At 41.2% G+C, this 26086-nt stretch overlaps 1 protein-coding gene across 2 annotated transcripts in view; it reads right to left on the minus strand.

Annotated features, from left to right (window-relative positions):
- PRSS12 (serine protease 12) overlaps positions 1-26086 on the minus strand; it is a 171673-nt gene that overhangs the window by 129943 nt on the left and 15644 nt on the right. For both annotated transcript variants that reach the window (XM_056565621.1, XM_056565631.1), the window contains exons 2-3: positions 9814-9958; positions 1549-1721 (exon numbers count right to left, since the gene is read on the minus strand). In XM_056565621.1, coding sequence (XP_056421596.1) covers positions 1549-1721; positions 9814-9958 — 318 coding nt within the window. The remainder of the gene's footprint in view (positions 1-1548; positions 1722-9813; positions 9959-26086) is intronic.

The raw sequence follows: 26086 nt of genomic DNA on the forward strand, positions 1-26086 counted from the left end.
CTCCTCATGTAATCACCTTACTAGGGTGACACACTGTAACAAACCTCTACCTCATGTAATCACCTTACTTCTACTGGGATGACACACTGTAACAAACCTCCTCCTCATGTAATCACTTTACTAGGGTGACACACTGTAACAAACCCACTCCTTATGTAATCTACTTACTACTGGGGTGACACACTGTAACAAACCTCCTCCTTATGTAATCACCTTACTAGGGTGACACACTGTAACAAACCCACTCCTTATGTAATCTACTTACTACTGGGGTGACACACTGTAACAAACCTCCTCCTCATGTAATCACCCTATTACTGGGATGACACACTGTAATAAACCTCCTCCTCATGTAATCTCCTTACTACTGGGATGACACACTGTAATAAACCTCCTCCTCATGTAAATACCTTACTACTGGGATGACACACTGTAACAAACCTCCTCCTCATGTAATCTCCTTACTACTAAGATGACACACTGTAATAAACCTCCTCCTCATGTAATTACCTTACTACTGGGGTGACACGTGGTGCTGGCTTGGCAGGTGCTTCGGGTGAGTGGGGGCTTCGGATGCTAGCTGGCTACTAACTTTCTTGCAGCATGCAGAGCGGAGCCCCCAACAAGAGGGCGCTTTAGGCGGCTGCCTACTTTGCCTATAGGCAGAACCGGCCCTGGCAACAATTCACAATATTTTATGCAAACTCTCTGGTTTGTGACATACTTTGATGCCATTTGGCCAATCTGTGCTGCGCCAACTAGTAGGAATGGCTTTGCATGATTGGTTGTGGACCCAGGGTAAGGGGGCATAGCCGTCCCTGCTTTCAGGTGTAAATTGCAATCAAAATCTACAAGAGCATCTGGATCCAGTGGATTCTTACAATGGAGTGGGTTGACTTTCACATGCCAGTCTTAGTAAATTCCCTACTATACTGTATGTCTAGTAGTTGTATGTCAGTGTTAGTTTTGTCACAGTGTGGCATTTTTTACTCTTTGCATTAAACTGACCAAAGAAGCTGAGTGCAAGTGCTCTGTGTCATACATTGCAGCAGATGTTGAAAGGTGGGTTGCAATCAGCCTTTCATATCTCAGTCTAACATGCAATCTGTGAGCTCAACTCAACTGCACTTAGGGTTTTGTAGCATATACACAGTTGCACATACTAGGCACATTTAAACATTTAAAAAAATATCACCATGAACAATATGAATATACATATATATATTTTTTTTTAATCAAAGGCTCTCTATGATAACTTGAACATACCCTATTAGAGTTTTAATCATATAAGCATATAATAAACATAATGAAATTAATAGATTTTGTAAATATATATATATATATATATATATATATATATATATATAACAAGAATAATGTCTCAATTAAATATGTTTACAAATTCTTTATAGTATTTAAAAGGCTTCAATACTATTATCTTTAGATCGTCTGATAGACTCAATAAATGTGTAGTAAACATTAGAATTGCAAAAGATACTAAATCACAGTCCACAATGAATAGGGATTATGTGCTATATGTTTATTTACCGTGCGCAAAACTACATGTAATCGCAGCTGCTAAATCCTGGGGACACGTTCCACCCTTCCAGATGTTTTTTTCACAAAGAAGTATATTTTCTTCATCACCGCGGCAACGTACATCACTATAAAAAGATGGAATTACCCCAGATAATGCTATCTTCTTTGCTTCTCCTTTATTGCTATGAAAGACAAAAGAAAAGAAAAAAAGAAAAACCGTGACATGTAGTTCCTTTTTTTTTTTTTTTATGTGTTTAATAATGCATGTGAACTGTGAGAAATTATACTATTTAGGACTAAATACAGACACAACAATCCAAATGGGATGTCTTATCAGAGGATAGATGTCTGTTTATGTCTGGAAACATATCAAATACATTGTTTTTACTTATATGTTTATATTTTTGTATAATATTATATATTTGTACTCCTCTTGTTTGCCTTGGTATCAACAATCATTCTTGTGTTAGATTGTACCGTAACTGCTAGTCTAGATTAACATGAATACGAATGGAAGTCATGTACAGTGGTCCCTCAACATACGATGGTAATCCGTTCCAAATGGACCATCGTTTGTTGAAACCATCACATGTTGAGGGATCCGTTCAATGTAATGTATAGGACAGTGGTCTACAACCTGCGGACCTCCAGATGTTGCAAAACTACAACACCCAGCATGCCCGGACAGCCAACGGCTGTCCGGGCATGCTGGGTGTTGTAGTTTTGCAACATCTGGAGGTCAGCAGGTTGTAGACCACTGTTAGAGGAGGTTGTACTCACCTGTCCCCGCCGCTCCGGACCCGTCACCGCTCGTCACCGCTGCCCGGGATGTCGCCGTCCATCACTGTCGCTGCGACCCCGAGGAGTCCCTGATGCTCCAGTAAGACCTCTTCTTCCCCGGCATCCGCGCTCTCCGTCGCCGCCATCACGTCGCTACGCACGCCGCTCCTATTGGATGACGGGATCGGCGTGATGACGTCGATGGAGAGCGCCAACGATGCAGAGGATCCCGAAGAGGACGCGCCGGAGCCCTGAGGACAGGTAAGTGATCGTCAGCGGACCACACGGGGCCCCGTAAACGGCTATACGGCGGCAGCTGAAGCAGTCAGCGCTGCCGGATAGCCGTTTATGCGATGGCCCCGACATACAAAAGCATCATATGTTGATGTTGCCTTCAACATGCTATGGCCTCTGAGAAGCCATCGCATGTTGAAATCATCGTATGTCGGGGCCATCGTAGGTCGGGGGGTCACTGTATTATAAACAGGGCCACATGAGTAGGGCTGGGCTGCATAGATGATGATTTTAATACAATGTTTAATATCCAATGTGCCTCCAGCTGTTGCAAAACTACAACTCCCTCCCTGCATCCAGCTATTACTGAAAGTATCATACTATATATATGATGTGATATCATGACTGGCATTCTGCCCAAGCCGGCTAGTGTTACTATTACTATGCAGCAGGGACAGAGCTGTAGAAGCTATATGCTGGTTGAGCTTCATGCATTAAGACATAGTTATAAATCAACCAATGAACTGCACATTTTCTTAACAGTCTCATTCTATCTGTAAAGTGGGTTCTCTAAAAGGGTCACTGCAAGTAGGAGGAAAAGCAAAAAGTCAGTGTGTGGTTTATAGCCAATTCTTTACATAGACTTGCTATATTTATTGATGTAAAGCTGCTATTCTCCAGGGCTAGGTTTTCTGTCTGGCTTTGGCCCAAAGGTCTGGATCAGTTTTATTCATAGGCTGAGCATATAAGGCTTTGTTCACATCTGCATTGGAGGATCCCGTTCAGGGTTTCTGACACAGACAAACGCAGCACAACTGTCTGTTGTACAATGTACACAGATGGATCCTGACAGGTCCCATTGACTTTAGTGAGGTTACTGTCTCATGTCTGAGTTTTTTTAAGCAGGATTTAGCAGCAAAATTTCAGCTTGTAGCATTTTTTCTCCACTCAGGTCCTACTATTTAACCCCTTAAGGACAAGGCCCATTTGGACCTTAAGAACCATGCCAATTTTATTTTTGTGTGACCAATTGTACTTTGCAATGACAGCTCTCATTTTACCATAAAATGTATAGCGAATCCCAAAAAATATTTTTTTTAAACGAGGAAATTTTAATGAAAACTACAATTTAGCAAATGTTGGAGGGTTTCGTTTTCACACTGTACAAGTTACGGTAAAATTGACAAAACGATTAAAATTATACCATCTTTACATACTTTTCTATTATTGCAATGCTTTTAAAAAATATTAAACTTTTTGTACAAAATTTGTACCACCTATAACTTTAAAATTTTTCCATTTAAGCCGCAGTATGAGGGCTACATTTTTGCACCGTGATCTGTACTTTTTATTGACACCAAATTTGCATATTCAAAACTTTTAAATCACTTCCCCGTGTCGTGGGCAGTGCGATCATCCATTTAAACATGCACATTGCCACAGATGCCGTGATCACTGCATCTGAGGGGTTAATGGCAGACATCAGCACGATCGCTGATGTCTGCCATTACCTGCAGGTCCCTTGCTGCTGATAACAGCCAGGACCTGCAGTGCATGAAGCGAACACCGCTCCGATGCTCAGTGTCATGTACAGGATGGAAATGTATGTCCTGGTGCACAAAGTACCTTCACTCCAGGACGTACATTTACGTCCGTGATCGTTAAGGGGTTAAACAGATGCAACGAAGCTCCAAAAATGGAGCATCAATACAGAGGTGAACATGGCCTAAGCAAAGTTTATACTTTGAAGATTTGTCATAAGAGAAAAACAGTTCATTTCAGAATGTAAGCAGGGCTCAAGTCCTGCAGGAATGTGTGAGAACTGAGTTCCTGCACTTTTTCCACAGCAGGAACACCGTTCCCATTAGCAGGACCAGCCCTTGAGTGGAAATCTTGAGTAAGTTCTCGCCCTTTTTTTCCCCTGACATGACCCCCGAATGTAGGACTGTTTTTATATACAGTTTACTTTTAGAATGTCCGCCAGAAAAAATTCTGCAGATACCAGGACCGCTCAAAAATCTGCCCAATGCATTTCCGAGTGGATTCCGCAGAAAGAATTGAAATGTCAATTATTTCTGCAGAGACTGGAACCAGAATTTGCATGACAGATGTTTCCGTCTTGGAAACTCTACCGTGTGCATGATGTGGCAGAATTCTATCGAAAACAATGGGACTTTGCTGCAACAGAAGTTCGGAGGTAAATTTTTCTGTCGGATTCCAGTTGGAAATTCTGCCATGTGAACATGTGAGCAAAAGTGTATTGTAACATGTCACCAAGGTCACCAGTATTGTCTCCTTATTCTGGGACTAAATAATAATATTATGAATTCGTTGTTAAAGTAGACATTGCTTTTGACTCCGAAGTGACTTAGCGTTTTAAATGTGTGACTATACCGAATGGATACATGTCAGAAGAATAGATGGTAGGGTGTAAGAAAATGTATTTTAAAGCAATGGACACCTTTAAACATTTTTGTTTGTTTCCTGATTGCAAGTTAAAGAACATTTCTGAATAGACTTGTTCAAATGCTTTTTCTGGCTATCTGCCTTCCAGAGTATGAGGAAGAATTTAGCCAGAGAGCTTTTGTCTGTTTTTGATGGCTGTCTGACCTCTTCCTCCCTTCTCTTAGTGTGACAGATGAAGGGCCAGAAGTTGTACATAGCAGAGAAGAGTGTGGAGAGATGGAAAAGCATACGTACAGGGCAGCTTAAACAAGCTGTAGATAGGGAAGAAACAACATAAAGGCAGTTTACTATCGGAGAATTACATGGGCTGAGTACAAGATTAGAGATAAAGCAAAGCCCAAAGACCTCACCTCCAGCATGTATTACACAAAAAAATTAAGACTAAAAATTAGGGGGTCTGCAAATGGATGAAGGATTTGCAGGCTCGAACTTAGTGCCACATTTTTAACTCACTAACATTTAAAAATCATTTTTTCCATGTCAAATGTGTCCATAGCCTAAGGAAGTATGGAATTAAATATGAAACTTGAGCTGCACATCCAACACCTGAGGCACACATTCTGAATAAATATAGTTGTGGTCTTATTAACTTCTTCTGTAGAACTTCTCCCAGATGAGCTCACGATTTAGATAAGAACATGAATTGTCATCTTCCATCTACTTGAGAAAAATTCTATTCTGCCATTTTAGTTACTGCATGTTCCTGTGAAGGCTTTTTGACAACTAGTACAACTACAATTACAGGTCCCTTTTGGGCTGAGACGTCTGTAACAACTGCATAGACAAGTTGTAAGAGGGATCAAGTGTAAATTCAGCCTTAGAGGACTGTATCCTCTTGTAAACACTGTAATTGCCTGTCACTGCGAGCCATGCTGGAGATTTTACTGCGCAAGCGCGGGATCTCCCTGCATATAGCAAAACAGGTTATGCATATTTATGAGGGGGAGTTGTTACTGCACCAGCCAGGTGGGCAATGGCAGTGGACTTAGAAACAAGGAAAAGTTCCCAGTACACAAAACAGATTTATTTATATATTATTATTTTTGTAACAAGGAAGATAGTCCGGCACAGAACTATAGTATGCAGGTAAAAACTCAGAACTTTATTTCAGCATAACGCAGTACACAGAAGCCTGACGCGTTTCGCACCGGAGTGCTTAGTCGTAGGTAACAGGTAACCACAATGAACGTCTTAAAATACACAAGATAGCGGTCACATGACCACACACATCACAGTAAAATTGTTCACATACAAGACATGGTGCTGGAGTATCGGATTGGGAAACACCCATTTTTTTAGTGCAAGTTCACACCTGGGTGCGCCCAAAACGTTTGTTGTTATAATAGAGTTACTCTAAAAAAACGTGTAAACATTTACATCATAGATTCATAACTTATTTTGGAAAAAGCCAGGTAAAAACACTCATCTGCAAGAACAGTAACTTGAATATCATATTTTTCGTTTTTTATTTATTTATTTTTAATTATTAATTTGTATATGTATCATTCTCAGTTAAGTTAATAGTACATTTAAACATGACTATCTATTGGGGTCTAAGGGCAAGTGAGAGCTAAATCTAATCTTTTATTTAATCCGAGGGGATGCCTCGTACCAAGGAGGAATATCCAATATGCCTCCCTGTTGTAAAGCTTATTCCTAAGGTCTCCCCCCCTCGGACCCAAAGTAACCCTTTCTACCCCAGATACCCGTAGACCCGTCACATCTCCTCCATGTTGTGAGATGTGATGGGTCTACGGGTATCTGGGGTAGAAAGGGAATCTGGGGTAGAAATAGAAACTCTATTATAACAACAAACGTTTTGGGCGCACCCAGGTGTGAACTTGCACAAAAAAAATGGTTGTTTCCCAATCCGATACTCCAGCACCATGTCTTGTATGTGAACGATTTTACTATGATGTGTGTGGTCATGTGACCGCTATCTTGTGTATTTTAAGACGTTCATTGTGGTTACCTGTTACCTACGACTAAGCACTCCGGTGCGAAACGCGTCAGGCTTCTGTGTACTGCGTTATGCTGAAATAAAGTTCTGAGTTTTTACCTGCATACTATAGTTCTGTGCCGGACTATCTTCCTTGTTGCAAATTGTGTGAGCCGGAGGCGGTACCGGCGTGTCCGCAGCATGGACTTAGGAGCAGCTGCGGGTGTGGTGAGCGGTAATCCATTGTTGTGCATTATTATTTTTGTATATATCTCTCCAGAACAGTGCAGTGTATAAGAAAAAAAATATATAATGACCATTGTGATCAACATCAGACACACTATTAGTCATTACAGTAGGTTAGTGTAAGCAAACCTGCTGTCAGTTTCCCCGTTTCCCTTTAAATGGATTACTTGGTAATGCTTTTGTATGTTATAACAGTGCAGGTGTATATATGTGTGTGTGTTGCTCTGTTGCACTGTAAATGTGCTTACTACAGAACAGTAGGCAGCGATGCAGCCACTCAAGTCACAAGAGAAGGTGCCAGTGCTGACATAAGCCCACCTGGCACTAGCAGAAGGACATGCAGGGTAATTGATGTTTTTGCACTTTAAAAATATCCCTGGATTATTCTTATTGAGGTTTTACTAGATATATTTTCTGGCGTCCCGGGGAAAAATTTCCTTTCCCCATCCAAGAGTATTCTGCCACTTACCTTTGGGGACTTTTCTTGCTGTGTTTGTTCTGTGCTTTTATGTGATTTTATTCATGGTTTGTTTTTATGTGCGATTTTCAATAAAGAACTTGTGTGTTTAATATTATCTAAGTCTACCTTGTTTTTGTAGGAGCATGTCTTTATGTTGGTAGCATAGAGTTATTTTTGGCGTTGGCTTTGTAGGATTAAAATTGCTACAGAACAGTAGGCAGTGATGCAGCCATTCAAGTCACAAGAGAAGGTGCCAGTGCTGACATAAGCCCACCTGGCACTAGCAGAAGGACATGCAGGGTAATCTGATGTGCCACTAAGTGGCAGGAGCCTTTAAATGCTTGACCTTGGTTTAGACAATAAAGGCATTGGGGGAGAGGCAAAGTTGACCAGTTGCCCACAGCAACCAATCAGATCGCTTCTTTCATTTTTCAGAGGCCTTGTTAAGAATGTAAGAAGCAGACTGATTGGTCGCTATGGGCAACTGGTCAACTTTGCCTCTCCACAGGTTTTGATAAATGCCCCCCATTGTGTGTAGACAGCTTTGCAAGGTATCAGTGGAAGGTGCTGTTGACCTGTGTAGAAAGACGTAGGCCTGGGCTTGAACAGTAAGACACTAGTTTACAATTTTGCAGGAGAGGAAGTGGAATGGAGGCTGCATAGCACTGGGGGACTAACAACTAGGAGACATGATGGGGGACTAACAACTAGGAAACATGATGTACAAGATGGTTACCTCGTCAGTGAAAAAGGAGTTTCCACAGGAGAAGCAGTTGAGTTGTTCTGACAAGTGGGGCCTGGTCATTGCAGGGCTGACAGTGAGCAAGTGAAGTGACCACTACTATTATCCTGAGGCTAGAGATGGACTGGCTCTGAAAATGGGTGGCCTGTAGTGTTCTGTGTTGGCTGCCTCTGAAACAGTCTAGGCTGAGCGGACTATGAGACTCTACAAAGTTTGCTTGGGCTGTGGGGACATAGTTAGACTGTTATGCATAAATTGTAGAGGGTGAGCAGTAATGTACTTAAAGGGGTACTCCACAGCCCCACCATTCGGAACATTTTGTTCCGAAAGCTGGGTGTGGGCTGCGGGGGTCGTGACATCTTGCATTAAGGGGGCGTGGCATGACATCATGAGGGGAGTAGCCTTTACGTTACGACCCCTGCAGCCCACACCCAGCGTTCGGAACAAAATGTTCCGAATGCAGGGCAGTGGAGTACCCCTTTAAACCTGGGAAAAGTTGTAGTAGGGCCCTGTTTGGGGCTTAGAGGAAAATTCCTTTTCCTGGAGGGTTGGTAGATAGCTACAGTGGGAGTTTGTTGTCTTGTAGTCCTTAGAATGGCCTGGAAATTTAGGCCTGAAGCATGGCTTAGATGGCATAGCCAAAGAAAGACAAATACTTAGCTAGCAAAGGGTCATAGGTGTCCAATGCTTATTTTGGGTTTGGGGAGCAGATCCAAATTTCTAAAAAAGTAAATGCTGCCTTTAATAAAAAGGTGTCAGAAGACAAAGTGCATTACAGGGTCTCCAAATAAGGATATTTTTAACTGCAGCTAAAGAACAGTATCTACAGACAAGTCTGAGTGCCCATGATGATCCCCCTATGCTCCACCAGAAGAAAAACAAATGGCATGTGAGCATAAGACTTTGTACATTTCTACATGCCAAGTACACCCCTTCATGGTAACGTTATTACCTAAAGACAGTCTGACAGTGACCCATTTCAGAAGGATAAGGTGGCCTGCTACATGCAATAAGTGTTTAGGAATGGATTGAGGAAGACAACCAATGGTTCAATGTGTTGACTTGGCCTCCAAATTCCCCAGATCTCAATCTCATTGAGCCTATGTGGGTTGACCTAGAAAAACAAGTCCAATCGATTTAGGCCCCAACTAGCAACTTACAGGACTTAGTGGATCTGTAGCTAAGATCTTGGTCCCAGATACCTAAAAACTCCTTCAGAGGTCAGAGATGGAGTCCATGCCTAGATAGGTGATGATTCATTGTAAAGTCATTGTAAGCCATACTTTGAATAAGAAGTACGTTTATAGAGTGAAGTTATAGATGTAATTTCTAATGAGTTATTTAAGTCATAAATCACAAATAAACTAAACAATGATGATGAACCAAGTTCTTGTTAAGAAGACTTACCCAAGTTCAAGCTGACGACATATGACGGATGCATCATTATCATCCCACTGGCTGCTGCAGATCGTTCCCCAGGCACCATTCACATAGACTTCTACAATACTTCCCTCTGACTCACTTTTCTGGCTCCCCCGCAGACGCACTGACCCTGTTAATTGTTGAAAATGCATTTAGATGATGTACTAGAGCTACACAAATGGCATCCTGCTGTGTTTAGAGATATATTTATTCCCCAGATATTGACACTCTGCTTGAGGGCAAATAGTTTTTTTGTACCACAATTACCTTGAAGGGGAAAGCTATAAATTGTAAGGTCATGAAAAGTGTTTGAGAAGGAATGTTAGCCGTCCTCATGCTGAGATAGATAATCCTGAGCACGTAAAATTTATATAGCCTTAATCTGAGCTGCATCGTCAAGATACAGACTAGATTACTGCTTTTTTAGACTGATAATATGAAGTAGTTTTATGAGCAACCAATTAAAATTATCTCATTTAAAGTTGCATAAAAAATTGGACATAACAACTAATTTAATCCTGAATATATGTTACAATTCCCCTGCAATGTCACTATTATAGTGGTTTATCAGGAATATGCACATTTTGAATCAATAACTTATCCAAAAATGCCCTCGGAAATCTGGCAATGCTTCAATAGGATGTTTTTAAAATGTTAGTAAAATTCTAAAATTGGAATAAAACACATGATATGAAAACGTAATAGTTATTCTTATAATAAACGGTTATAGATAGCAAAAGTTCATTTTATATCAATACATCAATAAGGAATGCATGAAGCTTGTAAAATGTATCTCTTCTTTTTGATTATAACACCCTGAGGAGGAACAGAATAGGATTCTATTAAAGCCAATATTTTCCATGAAATAATAGCTCACTGAACTTGTGCACAAAGTATTTCTGTCATTTAAAAAAAATGTTTAAAATGTCATAGAGACTTGTCAAAGGATTTTATCAGCCAGTCTTTCCGGCTGGCGGAGATGGGCGCCATAGACTTATTATGGAACCAACCATCTGCTTCTACCATCTCATACTAATGGTCATTGGGGATTTTAACACCTAGGCTTCGACGGATCAAAACTTTTGACAAGTCTCTGGGACATGTCAAAACTTTTTTCATATGAAAGGGACACTGGAACAATAAAAAAAAAAGTAAAGCTCAACATTTTTCTATATTATTCAGTTTATATCTTTTTATCACTCTCTCCTCCATTCATCACCCATGCACTGTAAAATACAGTATACATTGCCAAAAGTATGTGGACTTGGGCATTCTTATAGACTTACCATAATATTATTGTTTTGTATCTTGGGTAAGCTATTATTGTGTGCATGTCCTCATTTTATTTGGAAAAAGGTAAGGTGAAAAAGTCCGGCTCCCATGGGAGTAAAAAATATATTTTTATGAATTAATATTAAAATCCAAAAAACACAAATGGATTAAAAGTACATATGCACAGAAGAAACCACCTCCGGCGCGTTTCGACTTAACAAGTCTTCTCTATGACTAAGACTTGTTAAGTCGAAACGCGTCGGAGGTGGTTTCTTCTGTGCATATGTACTTTTAATCCATTTGTGTTTTTTGGATTTTAATATGGATTAATAAAAATATATTTTTTACTCCCATGGGAGCCGGACTTTTTCACCCTACCTTTTTCTGATGAGTCCACCTGGAGACACGGCTCCAGTGTTTAGCCCGGAGCTTCCAATCTGAGATGTACTGAGAGGAACGATATCTGTCTATGTGGATTTATGGGTGAGCTCATATATCTATCTTTCTTTGACCTCATTTTATTTGCCGGTGTACCTCCATGCGCTCAAGTTTCCTCCTTAATAAGTGAATATAGATTGTGATTCCCACTAGGGATAGATCGCTGATAGATCACAAGGGATAGAGACTGACTTATGACAAGCTCTGTACAGTTGTTGTGAAATATGTTGCTGCAAAATCAATAGTAAATTATTAAAGGGGTCGTCCGGTAAAATGTAATATTTTGATATTGGTTCCTGCCTAATAAAATTACAAACACTTCATCTCAGCTTCCTCCGCTCCTTCATAGCTCCTATATAAGGGCACCTAGTCCGTGGCCAGTGACTCTGGTTTCCCCCAGAGCTGCAGAGCATAGAGTCTTCAGCTGGAGGAACTGACAGGGCCAATCACTGGTTGGTTGAGCAGCGCTGTGATGTCACATCTACAGCTCTGGTCGTCTCCAGGAAGCAGACCGTCAGCTGAGACTGAGACGGAGATGGCGCCCTGATACTTGAGCTATGAAGGAGTGGAGGAAGATGAGTTTAGGTGTTTTTTATTTTATTTTACTGGGCAGGCTGGGGACAATATCAAAATAATACATTTTACTGGACAACCCTTTTAAGCTTTTTAAAATAACTATAAAAGTATTCTTTTATCTAAAGAAGCACTTTACAGTCTTCTGAACAAAGTCAGACATTATAGAGCAGCAAGCAGGCTAAAACTGACCCACCAGGGAACTAGTAAATCACCCTGTGGGTTCTTGAGAAAGGGGTGGGCCCCTGTTTCCTCAATAGTCCCTAGACGACCAGGCATACAGACATCAACCCCTTCTCTGCTCTAGACCCAGGGATGTTCCTGTTAACCCATTAAGAACACTTGCTAATTGCTGCTAATGACTTGGTACCATACATAAATATTTAATGGCTGCACTTATGAATTGCTCAGTTTAGAGGGAAGATTGCTGAAAGGGGTTGAAAAAAAAAACCCCCAAAAATTATTTTACAATCCTGCATAACCCCTTTAGGTCTCTAACTGTATCCCTTAGCATGAGCAGTACACAGCACAGTGCATTTGTTACACAATATATACAGATATGCAGCAGGGTACAGCATCTCAGGTAAACTGTATATTCATGTAACTGGGTAGTTTATTTAACAGACTACACATTTCATTAGTGTATATATATATATATATATATATATATATATATATATATATATATATATATATGCACACACTGGCTAAGGTGACAACAAGGCACAGCAGCAGGCCAGCTAGTATTCCTCTTCTTAGTCCATGCACCCTCCCTGTCACTATGCCCCAAAATACCCCCATTCTGGGTTACCATCAGGGTGGTGCTATTGGTACTGCTTTATGTGGAACTGACACAAGTCTAGCAAAATGGCGCCTATGACCATCGTTTCAGACTGCTGATGTCTGCCGTCTCCTGCCGGGCTCCTTCTGCCCTCTTCCTCACAGTGAAGTGGCATGTATCTACATCTGTATGAGGAGGTGGAGTGATCTTTATAGCAGGCCACAGCAGCAGGAGTTCATCCTGAGTGTCTGCGCTGTAAGGCCAATGCCATCATAGTACAGCAAGTCAAACCATAAGAAAGGACAATCTTTGGCATGTTTTTAGGTAGGAAGAATTTCCCCTACCTTTCACCTGGAGGCCCCAATGCTCTTTTACAGAGCCAATACAACTTTCTGTCACCCCCCTCCCCTCAAAAGCACCGACCATTGTCCTTCCTACCGGTGACACCCACAGTACTACCACTTTCACTTTCTACCCCTACTAATAAAGTCCCTGCTATATTTTATCATCTAGGTCTTCATCCCCACCTCACAGATCTCCTAGCACCCCCACCTAGCATCTTCCACCGGCATCTGCCCCCACCCCCCCAACTATTAAAGAGCATCTCACAGAGTCATAGCATCTTCTGCACCCCTGCCCACACCGAGCACTATCTTCTACAGTACCCTCTCCACCTCTTGTGCCTTCCCTCCCCTTTTAAGTCTTATCTTTCATGCTCATCCTCAAAGAGCCCTGGCACCTTCTCACCATGAATGCCACCTTTGGGATTTTCACCTATTAGGAGGATGGGGTTCATTAACCCATGTCCATTTAATTCCCACATACCCATTCTTTATTTATTTCAGTGGCAATGTGGTCACATGCACAAGCACCCACATTTCCATTGAACTATATAGAGGATCCAGCATTTGGAAATTGATCTGGACATTCCAGTTAATCCCAAAGGTATTCAGTAGGGTTGAGGTCAGGGTTGTATCCAGGCCAGTAATGTTTTTCTACATGGAACTTAGTCACTTTATGAGTCTCAGTGCTTATACAAAAAGGTCTAAAGGTATATTAAATCAAACTTTCCAGAACCTCTAGCTATAACCTTTTCGAATGAATATGTAGTATTTATTTTATTCAGGATAAATTTAACACTAGATGGTTATCATGGTCTCCGTCCTTTCATTGTAGAGATATTTAGATTAACAGTGATTTTTCTACTGAGAGGATACTTACACAAAGACATAATGTTACAAGTGGCACATTGACACTCCATCATTAGAGTTATACCTTATCATATAATCATCTTTTTCTATAAGTATTGTCTTGGCATTTGCACATTTCATTATGTATCAGATACATAAGGATAAAAAAGAAAATTTATAACCTTATTGGTTCGCACGTATATTACTATGTATGTTATGTCGGCGATGTTATATTTCCTTTATTTTTAAAAAAATTTTCTGTTTTCCTTTTGGTTTGGTTAAACAACTGCCTATCTTATATGTAAGATTGAGTCAAAAATCAAGTCTACTTATATGCCGTAAACAACTGTTAGCTGTGTTTGTCTTCATACGATAATAAGTTGACTGCCTCGTCTGTCCTTTACACATGTTTATGTTTTTCTACTATAGTAAAAATTCTATAAAAAAACTATTGAAAGTAAAGGTATATTAAATTACATGGTCATTCAGTAACATTATATGGATATGAGTCTGTCTTTACTCTTAGCTTAGGGCAAGCTAACATTTTGTTACATAATTTGGGATGTTCTATTATCAATTATGTATTATGGAAGTCAGAAAGATAGAAACAATATCAACCCCCTTTCCAGGAATTTACTCTACCAAATATCATAAATATTATGCCATCAGTATGACAAATTTTAAGATTAACTTTTCAGCTTGGCAATAAAAGAGAAACATGTACAGCTTGGACTACCAATAAAGTGTAAAGAATAGACCCTATCATCAAGTTCATTGCATTTACTTCACTGTACTAAAAAGGTTCATATTTTAACATCAAGCTGAACATCTAACAACAGACTTCATGGAGTAATTTTTCCCACAGCAGCCAATCACAGCTCAGCTAACAAGCTCTAGTAAAGTGAAAGCTGAGCTGTGATTGGTTGCTGTAGGAAAATCACTCAATTTTTTCTCTCAACCAGTTTGATAAATCTGGGCCATTATCTTTCCTTATTTGGTTTTATGCACACATGCAACATTACTCCCAATTAAAATCTACCTCCAAACCAGTCATTTCTATAGCACTGGCACCAGCCAAACTGACATATTTTGTATGTGTAATCTATATATATTTAAAACTCAATGTGTGTGTATGTATGTGTGTGTGTGGGTGCGTGTATATGTGTGTGTATGTTTGTGTGTGTGTGTGGGTGCGTGTACATGTGTGTGTATGTTCCAGCATCACGTCCAAACTGCTAAAGATATTAACATGAAACTTGGCACACATGTTACTTATATGTCAACAACAAACATAGGATAGGTGATTTAACCCTTACTCACCCCAATTTGCCAGGGTTTGGGTTTTTGTTTAAAGTCCCATACAAGTCTTTGGGAAATGCATGTTCCCACATAACTTCCGTACAGCTGGAGATATTTCAAAAATACCTGGTACACATATTACGGTCGGGATAGGAGGTAGGGATATGAGGTAGGGATATGAGGTCAGGATATGAGGACGGGATATGAGGTTGAGATATGGGGTCACGATATGGGGACGAGATATGGGGTCGGAATATGGGGACGAGATATGGGGTCGGGATATGGGGACGGGATATGAGGACAGGATATGAGGTCGGGATATGAGGACGGGCTATGAGGACTGGATATGAGAACTGGATATGAGGACAGGATATGAGGACGGGATATGAGGACGGGATATGAGGACGGCATATGAGGACTGGATATCAGGACTGGATATGAGGACGGGATATGAGAACAATATTTGAGGACTGGATATGAGGACGAGATAGGAGGACTGGATATGAGGACGGGATATGAGGACGGGATATAAGGACTGGATATGAGGCCGGGATATGAGGACAGGACATGAGTACGGGATATGAGGACGGGATATGAGGTCGGAATATGAGGAGGGGATTTGGGGTCAGGATTTTGGGAGGGGATATGAGGACAAAAGCTTCCTCCTTTGTTGCTTTTCCCCCACAAGGATAAGGTAGGAAAAACCGGACAGTGCCGGGTACTCAGCTAGTATGAGATAAACATTAAGTAATTAAAAATAAAAATATAACCAATAATACTGCAATACAGTTATCATAAGGGTTAGATACTCGTTTTACACAAGCATTCATCAACATGCTGAGCGACAGTGTGATGCATTGAGCCACGGCATTGGTCGCCTAGGTTCAATGCCTCAAACTGCTGCTCAGTCTATCGCCGGCTGAGGCACGCTATTGCTGCGGCTGGGGATTTGCTGACAGTCATTGTGAAGTACTGACCACGGCCGGACCAGGAAGAAGACGGTAGCGGAAGGGCAGAGACACTGGGTTACCAGGGCAGTGGTGGCAGGGAAGTCCTGTTTAATGTTTTATTTGCAGGCAGCCCAGCATTATGGAAAAAAATTGTTACATGAGACTTTTTCTTTAATTATTTGTTTATGGGATTGCTTTATTGTTTGTGGCATTGTTTCTCTCTCTAACTCCCAACTGTCTAACTGTCAGAATCCAAATCTGTGTTGGTAGTTCCACCACAGAACTTCCATAGTATGAACTGAGCAGCAGAATCCTATTAAGATCAATGGGGTTCTGCTGCAAGCTAAAATTGCCTGGCATTTCCTCATGAAATTTCCTCGTGAAAATTTTGCTCCAAAATTCCATAGTGTGAATGGGTCCTAACTGGTCTAGCAGCACTGTCACTTATTGGGCAAAATACTTGGACAAACCATGTAAGAGCACTACCAATAAAAGTACACTATAATAATAAAAAACTTAAAGGGTTTATCCAGCATAAAAAACAGAGCCAGTTTCTTCAAGAAAATGCACCACATTTGTATGCAGATTGAGTGAGGCTTTGCACCTCAGTTCCATTGAAGTGAATTGAACCTTGAACCAAGCTGTAATACCACACAGATCCTGTGGGCAAGAGTGGTGCTGTTTTTGGAAGAAATTAGCTCTGTTTTTCTTTTCCTGGATAACCCCTTTAATGTGTGAAGCAATCAGCTCAGTTAATTTGTTCAGACAAAATCAATAGTCGAACAGTAGATCTCACTTTGCTTGATCAATTATATGTAGATATTATAGATCTCTAGAACAAAATTATATAGTAAGGCCATGTGAATGAAACTTTTCATCTGTATTTTTTCCAGAAATACAATTCGATTACTTGTTCTTTCAGAAAAAAATAAATACAGAGACCATAAATCCAAGCTAGAAGCCAAAAATACATCAGATTTCTCAGCATCAACTTTTAAAAACTGATTATATATAATAAACTTTTTGTCATTCTAAAGAAACAAACCGATACATTATTGCCACTTAGGGATTTTCTGAATTTCAATAAATCTTAAATTTCATCTCGCTTCCAGTGTTGACAGTAAAAGTAGTATTTGGCAGCTGATCGTGTTTAGACACCCTGGAAATGTTCTCTCATTTAGTATGATAATGTTTTTAAAATTACACTTCTGCAAACAAACAGAAAACATGGTTTACTCTGTTTTCTGTTTTAATTCTCATGGTACGAAAAAATAACTAATTTATCCCAGAAATTAACATATTACAACAAATTTCATATCCATTTGGCCTTTTTAAGTAAGCAGAATCATAATTAATACTAACTACGCAGCTCATTTCCTTACCAGCAAAGAAAACAGGTTTTAAGACCTTGGATTTTAAACTTTGTTTTCTTTAAAAAAAAATTATTTTTTTTTTACTTTTCTCAGATTACTTTTGGAAACGTGTCCAGAGGATACGATTAACTGCAAACATTTTCATTATTACTGGAGTGGATCTAATGAAACTCGGCAGAAAGGAGTTTACAGATTTTGGAGATGAAATATTAAATTCATTATTCCTCCATGTTAGTGTATTCATGTTGTGTTATTTCTCTGCTGGAGGTACATTTGTTAATATATTCAGAGCAAAATGCAGTAAGGATTACTTTTATGAACTTTTGCTTGTTAAATTTACAGTAATGTGAAGGTTTATTGTGTCACTTTCTACTAATACAAACTTGAGACAACATCTTTTGTGTGCACACTGTGACTCTCTAAGCAATCCTCTTACATATAAAAGGCTTATTTTTGCCCATGACTAGTCATTGACCTGTATGGAACGTCTTTATCTTATTTTCCCATCCTAGCATGGTGTTTTAAAAAGAAATCAATATCTCACAGCAGTCAGCACATCTCCTTACTAGGAAAAATATTGAGTGTCAAGCAGTCTGATACAAGCCAGTGGGTTTATGTGTAAAACAATATTAACAAGGTTAACTATAAAATTAACACAATTCTTCTACAAATAAAGGAGAATGACCCAATGATAAGACAAACCAGACAGTCCTGTTGCTCCTCACTCCTACCCAAATCCACTTTTGGAGAGACCACATTTTTTAGGCAGTCTGCCACCAGTACATGGAGAAAGCTAATATGAAGCAGATATTATGTTCAGAGTTGCCAGCTCTCTGATTCTCATTCATACAATTCAATTCTGTTGTGTTGTTCCAGATGGAAGTGAAAACAGACATTCTAGTAGGAAGACGTCCCTGATTTCACTGAAACAACCCTTCCTCTTTTACATTCTTGTCGAGAAGTTAATTCATAATCTGAGCCACTAGAATATGAGCCTGTTCACACTATGGAATTTTGACCTGCTTACAGCAGCCTCCTCCAGGATCGATATTTAACCTGCCACAGACAGTAAGAGCCTTCACATTTACTACAGTGCAGTGGCCCGGACTTTTCCAGGAAATTCCGCTGGAAGATTGAACATGTTCAATCTTACGGAATTCAAGTCCACGTCAAAAGTTCCGTTAAGAAACTTCCAGATTGTGAACAGAGCAGCGAAATCTCATTGAGGTCAAATTTCGTAGTGTGAACGGGCCCTAACAGCATTGTCACCCAATGGACAACCTACTTGGCCAAACCAAAGAAAAGCACTACCAATAGGATGACACAATAGTAAAAATAAAAACCTCTGATTGCTCTGTTTACAATAAAAAGGGTGTGAATAAACCAGGGGACGGCAATCTGAGTTGGTCCCCAGGACAGTGTTTTCCGACTATACCATACCACCCAGTTTCTAAAATTCAGCACAGTGCTCAGATGGATAACCAATAATTGAATTCTCTACTATTGCACATTTAAACACTGATTTCTAGTTTTATTACCTTTACAGGATAACAGCCTCACAATTATCAGAGTTCCAAGTTGAGTGGTTTATATTTCCATATGGCTTCTCTTGCTAGCTTGAACGTTTCATAAATAGTAATGGAGGATACAGTCTTGATATCCCATTGATATGCCTTTGCAGTTAAATTTTATAGTTTATGTATGCATGCATCACGTATGGAGAGAAACACAGGTGAATACAAGGAGAATGCCCACTAGCCCAACCTTGGCAGCTTAAGTTATACAGATTTGTAAATTACTTCTATTACAAAATCTTAATCCTTCCAGTATTTAGCAGCTGCTGTATACTACAGAGTAAGTTGAGTTGTTATTTTCTGTCTGACCACAGTGCTCTCTGCTGACACCTCTGTCTGTATCAGGAACTGTCCAGAGTAGGAACAAATCCCCATAGCAAACCTCACCTGCTCTGGAAAGATCCTGACATGGACAGAGGTGGCAGGAGAGAGCACTGTGGTCAGACTGAAAAGAACAACTCAACTTCCTGTGGAGCATACAGCCCCTGTTAAGTACTGGAAGAATAAAAAAAAATTCTAATAGAAGTAATATACAGATCTGTAACCAGTTGATATGGCACCAGTTGATTTGGAAACAATTGTTTTCCACCGGAGTACCCCTTTAAGTTCTGAGCTCACCACTAGTCTAAAAAGTTGATTTGTCACGAAAATATTTTATAGTTATCTGGGGTTGATACCGTATTTTATCAGTGTTAAAACCAGACAGCTAAATACATTCTCACAATATCCAGAATATGTTAAAGATAGCACCAAAAGTGAGTTATCAAATGCACATGATGACTTTATTGGTCATATCCTAAAGTACTGTAGCTGTGCATATGATGTAATAGTAGACTTTGTCTATTGTACCCCAAACAAAAAGGAGGGTTTTTAATTTAAAATTACTAAAACTCAAATGGCCCAAAAGGTTACACTGACACCCTCACTAACCCTTCTTTCTTAAAGCATATCTTTTATTAAACTTCATAAAAATGAAATAATAAAGTAAATGGTTAATCACAAGTAGTATATTAATAATACTCCCCAAACATAATAAGGGAGCAGTATACATTGGGGTTATAAATCATATAGTGATATTGTGCCATGGCGTCTCCCATTTAACACATAAAGGCTTTATATTTGGGCAGTATTTTTAATACACTATGTGTACTTCACCTTTCACTTTATTATTACATTTTTATGGGGTTTAATAAAAGTTATGTTTTAAAAGGAAGGGTGAGTAAGTGATTATGAGGTAAAGCAGTGCCACGTTTCAGGTAAGTATACCATTCCTCAGGCTTGGGGCAAGGGAGAAACCAGTGTGAATAGGAAGTATGTGCCCTGCCAATAGATACTCAAGAAGTGTGGCGACCAGAGAGCCACATCAGGCATAGCTGTCATCACAGCACTACTTATGCACAGCTACAAATGCACAGCTACAAAAAATGAAAAAAGGCAGGTAAGGCACAGTGAAGGATTTATAATCCTAAATGGGAGCACAGGCTCCAGGGGTCCGACTCAAGATCCCACCATGGTGAAGAAAAAACAAGGAAGAAGCGGCACTCCAGGGATTCAATCCAAGAAAATTGATTTATTCACCCATCAGTGAGATGGGTGATATTCTGGATTTATATTAGTGTGGAATTGAGGCAAGCCATGAAAGTCTGGCACCCTACTGATTTTATCAAAAAGGAGCTGTGCTGCCTGGTGTAAGAGTTGACCTAAAATCTTACAAGAGATAGTTCATAGTAACAAAGAGAGATGGATCCAGCTCGTGCAGATAAAAAGATTTTAATCCATAAGACAAGGAGGATACAAGTAACACGTTTCAAGCGCTGAATGCGCTCTTACTTGAAACGCGTTACTTGTATCCTCCTTGTCTTATGGATTAAAATCTTTTTATCTGCACGAGCTGGATCCATCTCTCTTTGTTCCTTTGATTAGCTGGTGCCGTCCAGCACCTGGATCCGTGCTCTGCTGTCCGAGGCGGGGTGAGCTGGTCTTCATCTTACCTATAGTTCATAGTAGTTAGGGGTCTTTACTAGCAGAAGTAGACTATGTATGTGTCAGACTCCTCCAGACAAGTCAAGGGTTTAAGGTTTACAGACCCATAGAGAGAGATAATAATGTTTTTTCATATATAGTAGAGTCTCTCAATAGCGGACACTCACAGGGAATTAAAAAAAAAGTGTCCGACAGAGTGTAATTACCTATAAAACATATTACAGTAGAATCTCCCAGTGACGTTTAATCTCCCCTTATCCTCACTCCCCCCCCCCCCCATCATTTCATCCACCCTTTATACCCTGTGCCACCTTATGGCTTGTGCCAGATGATCCCCCCCTTACCCTCTGTGCCACATAATTTCCCCTTGATCCCCCATGTGCCACTTCATTACCCCTTTATTACCCTCTGTGTAAATTCATCACCCCCCTCTTTATGAAATGGCAAAGGGGGATAAAGGGGGAATGAAATAGCATGGGGGGGGACAAGAGGAAATGATGTGGCACAGTTTGTAAAAAAAAAAAGGGGGGGGATCATTTGACACAGTGGGAATAAAGTGGCATGGGGGGGATCAGGGAAGGAGGGGGTGAATGATGAGGCCAGCAGATGTACAGAAGCAGGAGACCACTGAGGTCTTCTGCTTGTGTGCTGGGGCTGCTGCAGGGAGCTGCAGTCTGGGCCCCTTACAAGGGGTATTGGTTGTACACCCTGTGTACAAGGTAGGGCCGGCACATAAGCCTGGTTGTCCCCTATTGGGAGTGTTTTGTCCCCTATTTTTCCCTATTGGGAGTGTTTTGTCCCCTATTTTTCCCTATTTGGAGTGTTTTGTCCCCTATTGTTCCCTATTGGGAGTGTTTTGTCCTCTATTGGGAGTGTTTTCTCCCCTATTGGGAGTGTTCTGTCCCCTATTGTTCCCTATTGGGAGTATTTTGTCCTCTATTGGAAGTGTTTTGTCCCCTAATGGAGTCTTTTGTCCCCTATTGTCCCCTATTAGGTGTCCGTGTCCGGTATTGGGAATGTCCCCTATTTGGAGGGTGCTAATACATTAAGTCTTATGGGACTCTGCCGGGGAATTAAAAACTGTCCGCTATTGGGAGGTGTCCCCTATTGGGAGGTGTCCCCTATTGGGAGGTGTCCACTAAGGGAGATTTGACTGTAACACATTTCAGAAATAATAGCAATAATTTCAGTTCTGCCGGCTTATGATTTATAACGGCTCTGTTATGACTCATAGCTCTTATACTAGTCCTGTGAGACTTGATATGTTTAATAATTGACAACAGCAATGTGGGACTGAGCGATAACTCAGAAAATGATGAGTATTTTAACATTGCCCAAAAAGAAGACAAAATAAATTGACTTTCAACAATGTGTTGTTCTAAAGGCATATGTCTTTTAACACACATCAGTCTGTACTCTTCATTATAGTCTATACCTGCAAACATCAGTAGATAAGTTAATCTGACCTTTGCCCTGACAAATGCTTGAAATACCATATAAATAGATCATTTTCAATAGCTTGTGGCAGTCATTGCTATCAGCATTTGCATATACTGTCATATTTATCACAGGCGCAATCTTAACTGACAGCAAAGAGGTTCAAACAAGTAGACTGCTTATATTATTCAGGGGACAACACCTCAGGGAAACCTCCACTGAGAGATAGCAGTTTATTAAACACACTGTGGTTTATCCTCTGTTTTATTGAAGCCGCCCAGTATATACGGCTGCACACATCCCCCTGGTACCATGGAAAGAACAGTACACACCGCTGTCTTTATTCAAAAAAACCTGCAAAGACAACTTTCAGCAAGACGCTCATCTCTCACAGGAGTTTACTACAATGTGGACTTTATTTATAGTATTTCCACTGAAGTCTACATCAGTTCTGGGATAAGGTACCTTGAGATGGATCAGTTGTTTGGCTCTGCAGTAATAAGCTCCCTATTGTGCAGTGTGCTGGTAACTTGCAGAGTTCAAGAGAGACAGAAGAACACAAGACAGATTAGCATTGTGAGAGACAGGTTGTCACCGCCTGAGACATGATAGTTTAGACTGAGTTACTGTCTACTTACCACCGTGGTCCTTTTTCATCAGGTTTTGCATTGTGTGTTGATCTCTGGTGGGACATGCATTTGCCGCAATCAAAACTTATTACTATGGAGCAGTGATTACCAACTGGGGTTCCGCAGAACCTAGGGGTTCAGCAGGCAATTTTTATTTTTTTATAAATCTCCTGCCCCGGCCTGCCTGCCTGTGAATCCCGGCGGCGCAGTGGGTAAGCCTGTGTGCACATTGCGTGTGGGAATGGTGTATCGGATTCTTCCCAGCCCCTGGAGCCTTCCTTGCCTCCCGCAGAAGTATATTGAAAAACAGCTCAGCTTAATTAAAGGTACTTCACCTCTGTCACCCCTGTCCACCCCCCTTTGTCACTTCTCTGTTACCCCCTTTCACTCTTGTCCACTTTCCTGTCATCCATGTCCACCATGTCCGCCCCTGTCACCCATATTCACCACCCCTCTGACCATGTCCGACTTTTCACCCCTCTATTCAACCCACTGTCCCTCTGTCACCCCTGTCCACCCCTCTGTTACCAACTTGTCACTCCTGTCCACCCTTCTTTCACCTCCTATGCCCCCCTGTCACCCATGTACACTCTTCTACACCCCTCTGTCACCCATGTACATGCATCTACATACCTGTCACCCATGTACACTCCTCTACACACCAGTCTCCCACGTACACTCCTCTACACACCTGTCACCCATGTACACTCCTCTACACACCTGTCACCCATGTACACTCCTCTACACACCTGTCAACCATGTACACTCCTCTACACACCTGTCACCCATGTACACTCCTCTACACCCCTCTGTCACCCATGTACACTCCTCTACACACCTGTCACCCATGTACACTCCTCTACACACCTGTCACCCATGTACACTCCTCTACACACCAGTCTCCCACGTACACTCCTCTACACACCTGTCACCCATGTACACTCCTCTACACACCTGTCACCCATGTACACTCCTCTACACACCTGTCAACCATGTACACTCCTCTACACACCTGTCACCCATGTACACTCCTCTACACCCCTCTGTCACCCATGTACACTCCTCTACACACCTGTCACCCATGTACACTCCTCTACACACCTGTCACCCATGTACACTCCTCTACACACCTGTCAACCATGTACACTCCTCTACACACCTGTCACCCATGTACACTCCTCTACACCCCTCTGTCACCCATGTACACTCCTCTACACCCCTCTGTCACCCATGTACACTCCTCTACACACCTGTCACCCATGTACACTCCTCTACACACCTGTCACCCATGTACATGCATCTACACCCCTGTCACCCATGTACACTCCTCTACACTCCTGTCACCCATGTACACTCCTCTACACCCCTGTCACCCATGTACACTCCTCTACACCCCTCTGTCACACATGTACACTCCTCTACACTCCTGTCACCCATGTACACTCCTCTACACTCCTGTCACCTATGTACACTCCTCTACACTCCTGTCACCCATGTACACCTTTCTACACCCATCTGATACCCCTTTATACCTATGCGCCCCTGTATTCCTCCTCACTTGTAAAAGGGAAATCTGGAGGCTGATGCTGGAAAAGTGCAGAGCCTAATAGGTTTATTTTGCAGGTTTAAAGGGGTACTCCGGTGCTTAAACATCTTATCCCCTATCCAAAGGATAGGGGATAAGATGCCTGATCCCGGGATTCCCGCAGCTGGGGACCCCCGGGATCATGCGCGCGGCACCCCGTTTGTAATCAGTGCCCGGAGCGTGTTCGCTCCGGGTCTGATTATGGTCGACCGCAGGGCGGGCGGCGTGTGATGTCACGCCTCCGCCCCCTTGTGACGTCACGCTCCACCCCTCAATGCAAGCCAACTGGAGGGGGCGTGATAGGGGTGCCGTGTGCATGATCACGGGGGTCCCCAGCTGCGGAACTCCCGCGATCAGGCATCTTATCCCCTATCCTTTGGATAGGGGATAAGATGTTTAAGCACCGGAGTACCCCTTTAAAAGGTGAAGAATTGTGGCTGGAAGAAATTGTTAAGATGGCCCGGACCAGATCAGGAAGAAAAAAAGGGAACAATGCTGATTTTAGAAGACGTCACTTGTGACTTGCTGTATAAAGTCTACATACCCAGAAATAAATTGATATTGTGCATTGGATTGTTGCATTGTGCCTTTTTTTTATTTTGCTCGTCAGCTTTGGTAGGGGTTCCCCGCAAAAAAAAACAGCATTTTTCCGAGGGGTTCCCAGAGCCGAAAAAGGTTGGGAAACACTGCTATGGAGGATGTGATAGAAAAAGTGTTTGGTACTGGGATAGCCAGAAGTATATTGCTCTCAGAGAGATACAAGAAAAGCAGTCTTGCAGGTATTATACCTTTTAGTGACAAACAAAAATAAAACAAAGTAAATGGTGCTACATGGCAAGCTTTTTAACCAACATATAGTTCCTCTTCTGGCATTGCATTATAATATATCTGAAGAAACACACAAATACAGTCATGGTCGTAAATGTTGGCACCCCAGGAAAGGATTGCAGTAACACATGTTTTGCTATACATATGTTTATTCCCTTTGTGTGTATTGGAACTAAACCAAAAAAGGAAGGAAAAAAAGCAAATTGGACATAATGTCACACCAAACTCCAAAAATGGTCTGGACAAAATTATTGGCACCCATAACTTAATATTTGGTTGCACAACCATTGGAAAAAATTGCTGAAATGAGTGGCTTCCTATAACCATCAATAAGCTTCTTACACCT

The sequence above is a fragment of the Hyla sarda genome, chromosome 1 (genome assembly GCF_029499605.1).
Source record: "Hyla sarda isolate aHylSar1 chromosome 1, aHylSar1.hap1, whole genome shotgun sequence".
Lineage (NCBI taxonomy): Eukaryota > Metazoa > Chordata > Amphibia > Anura > Hylidae > Hyla > Hyla sarda.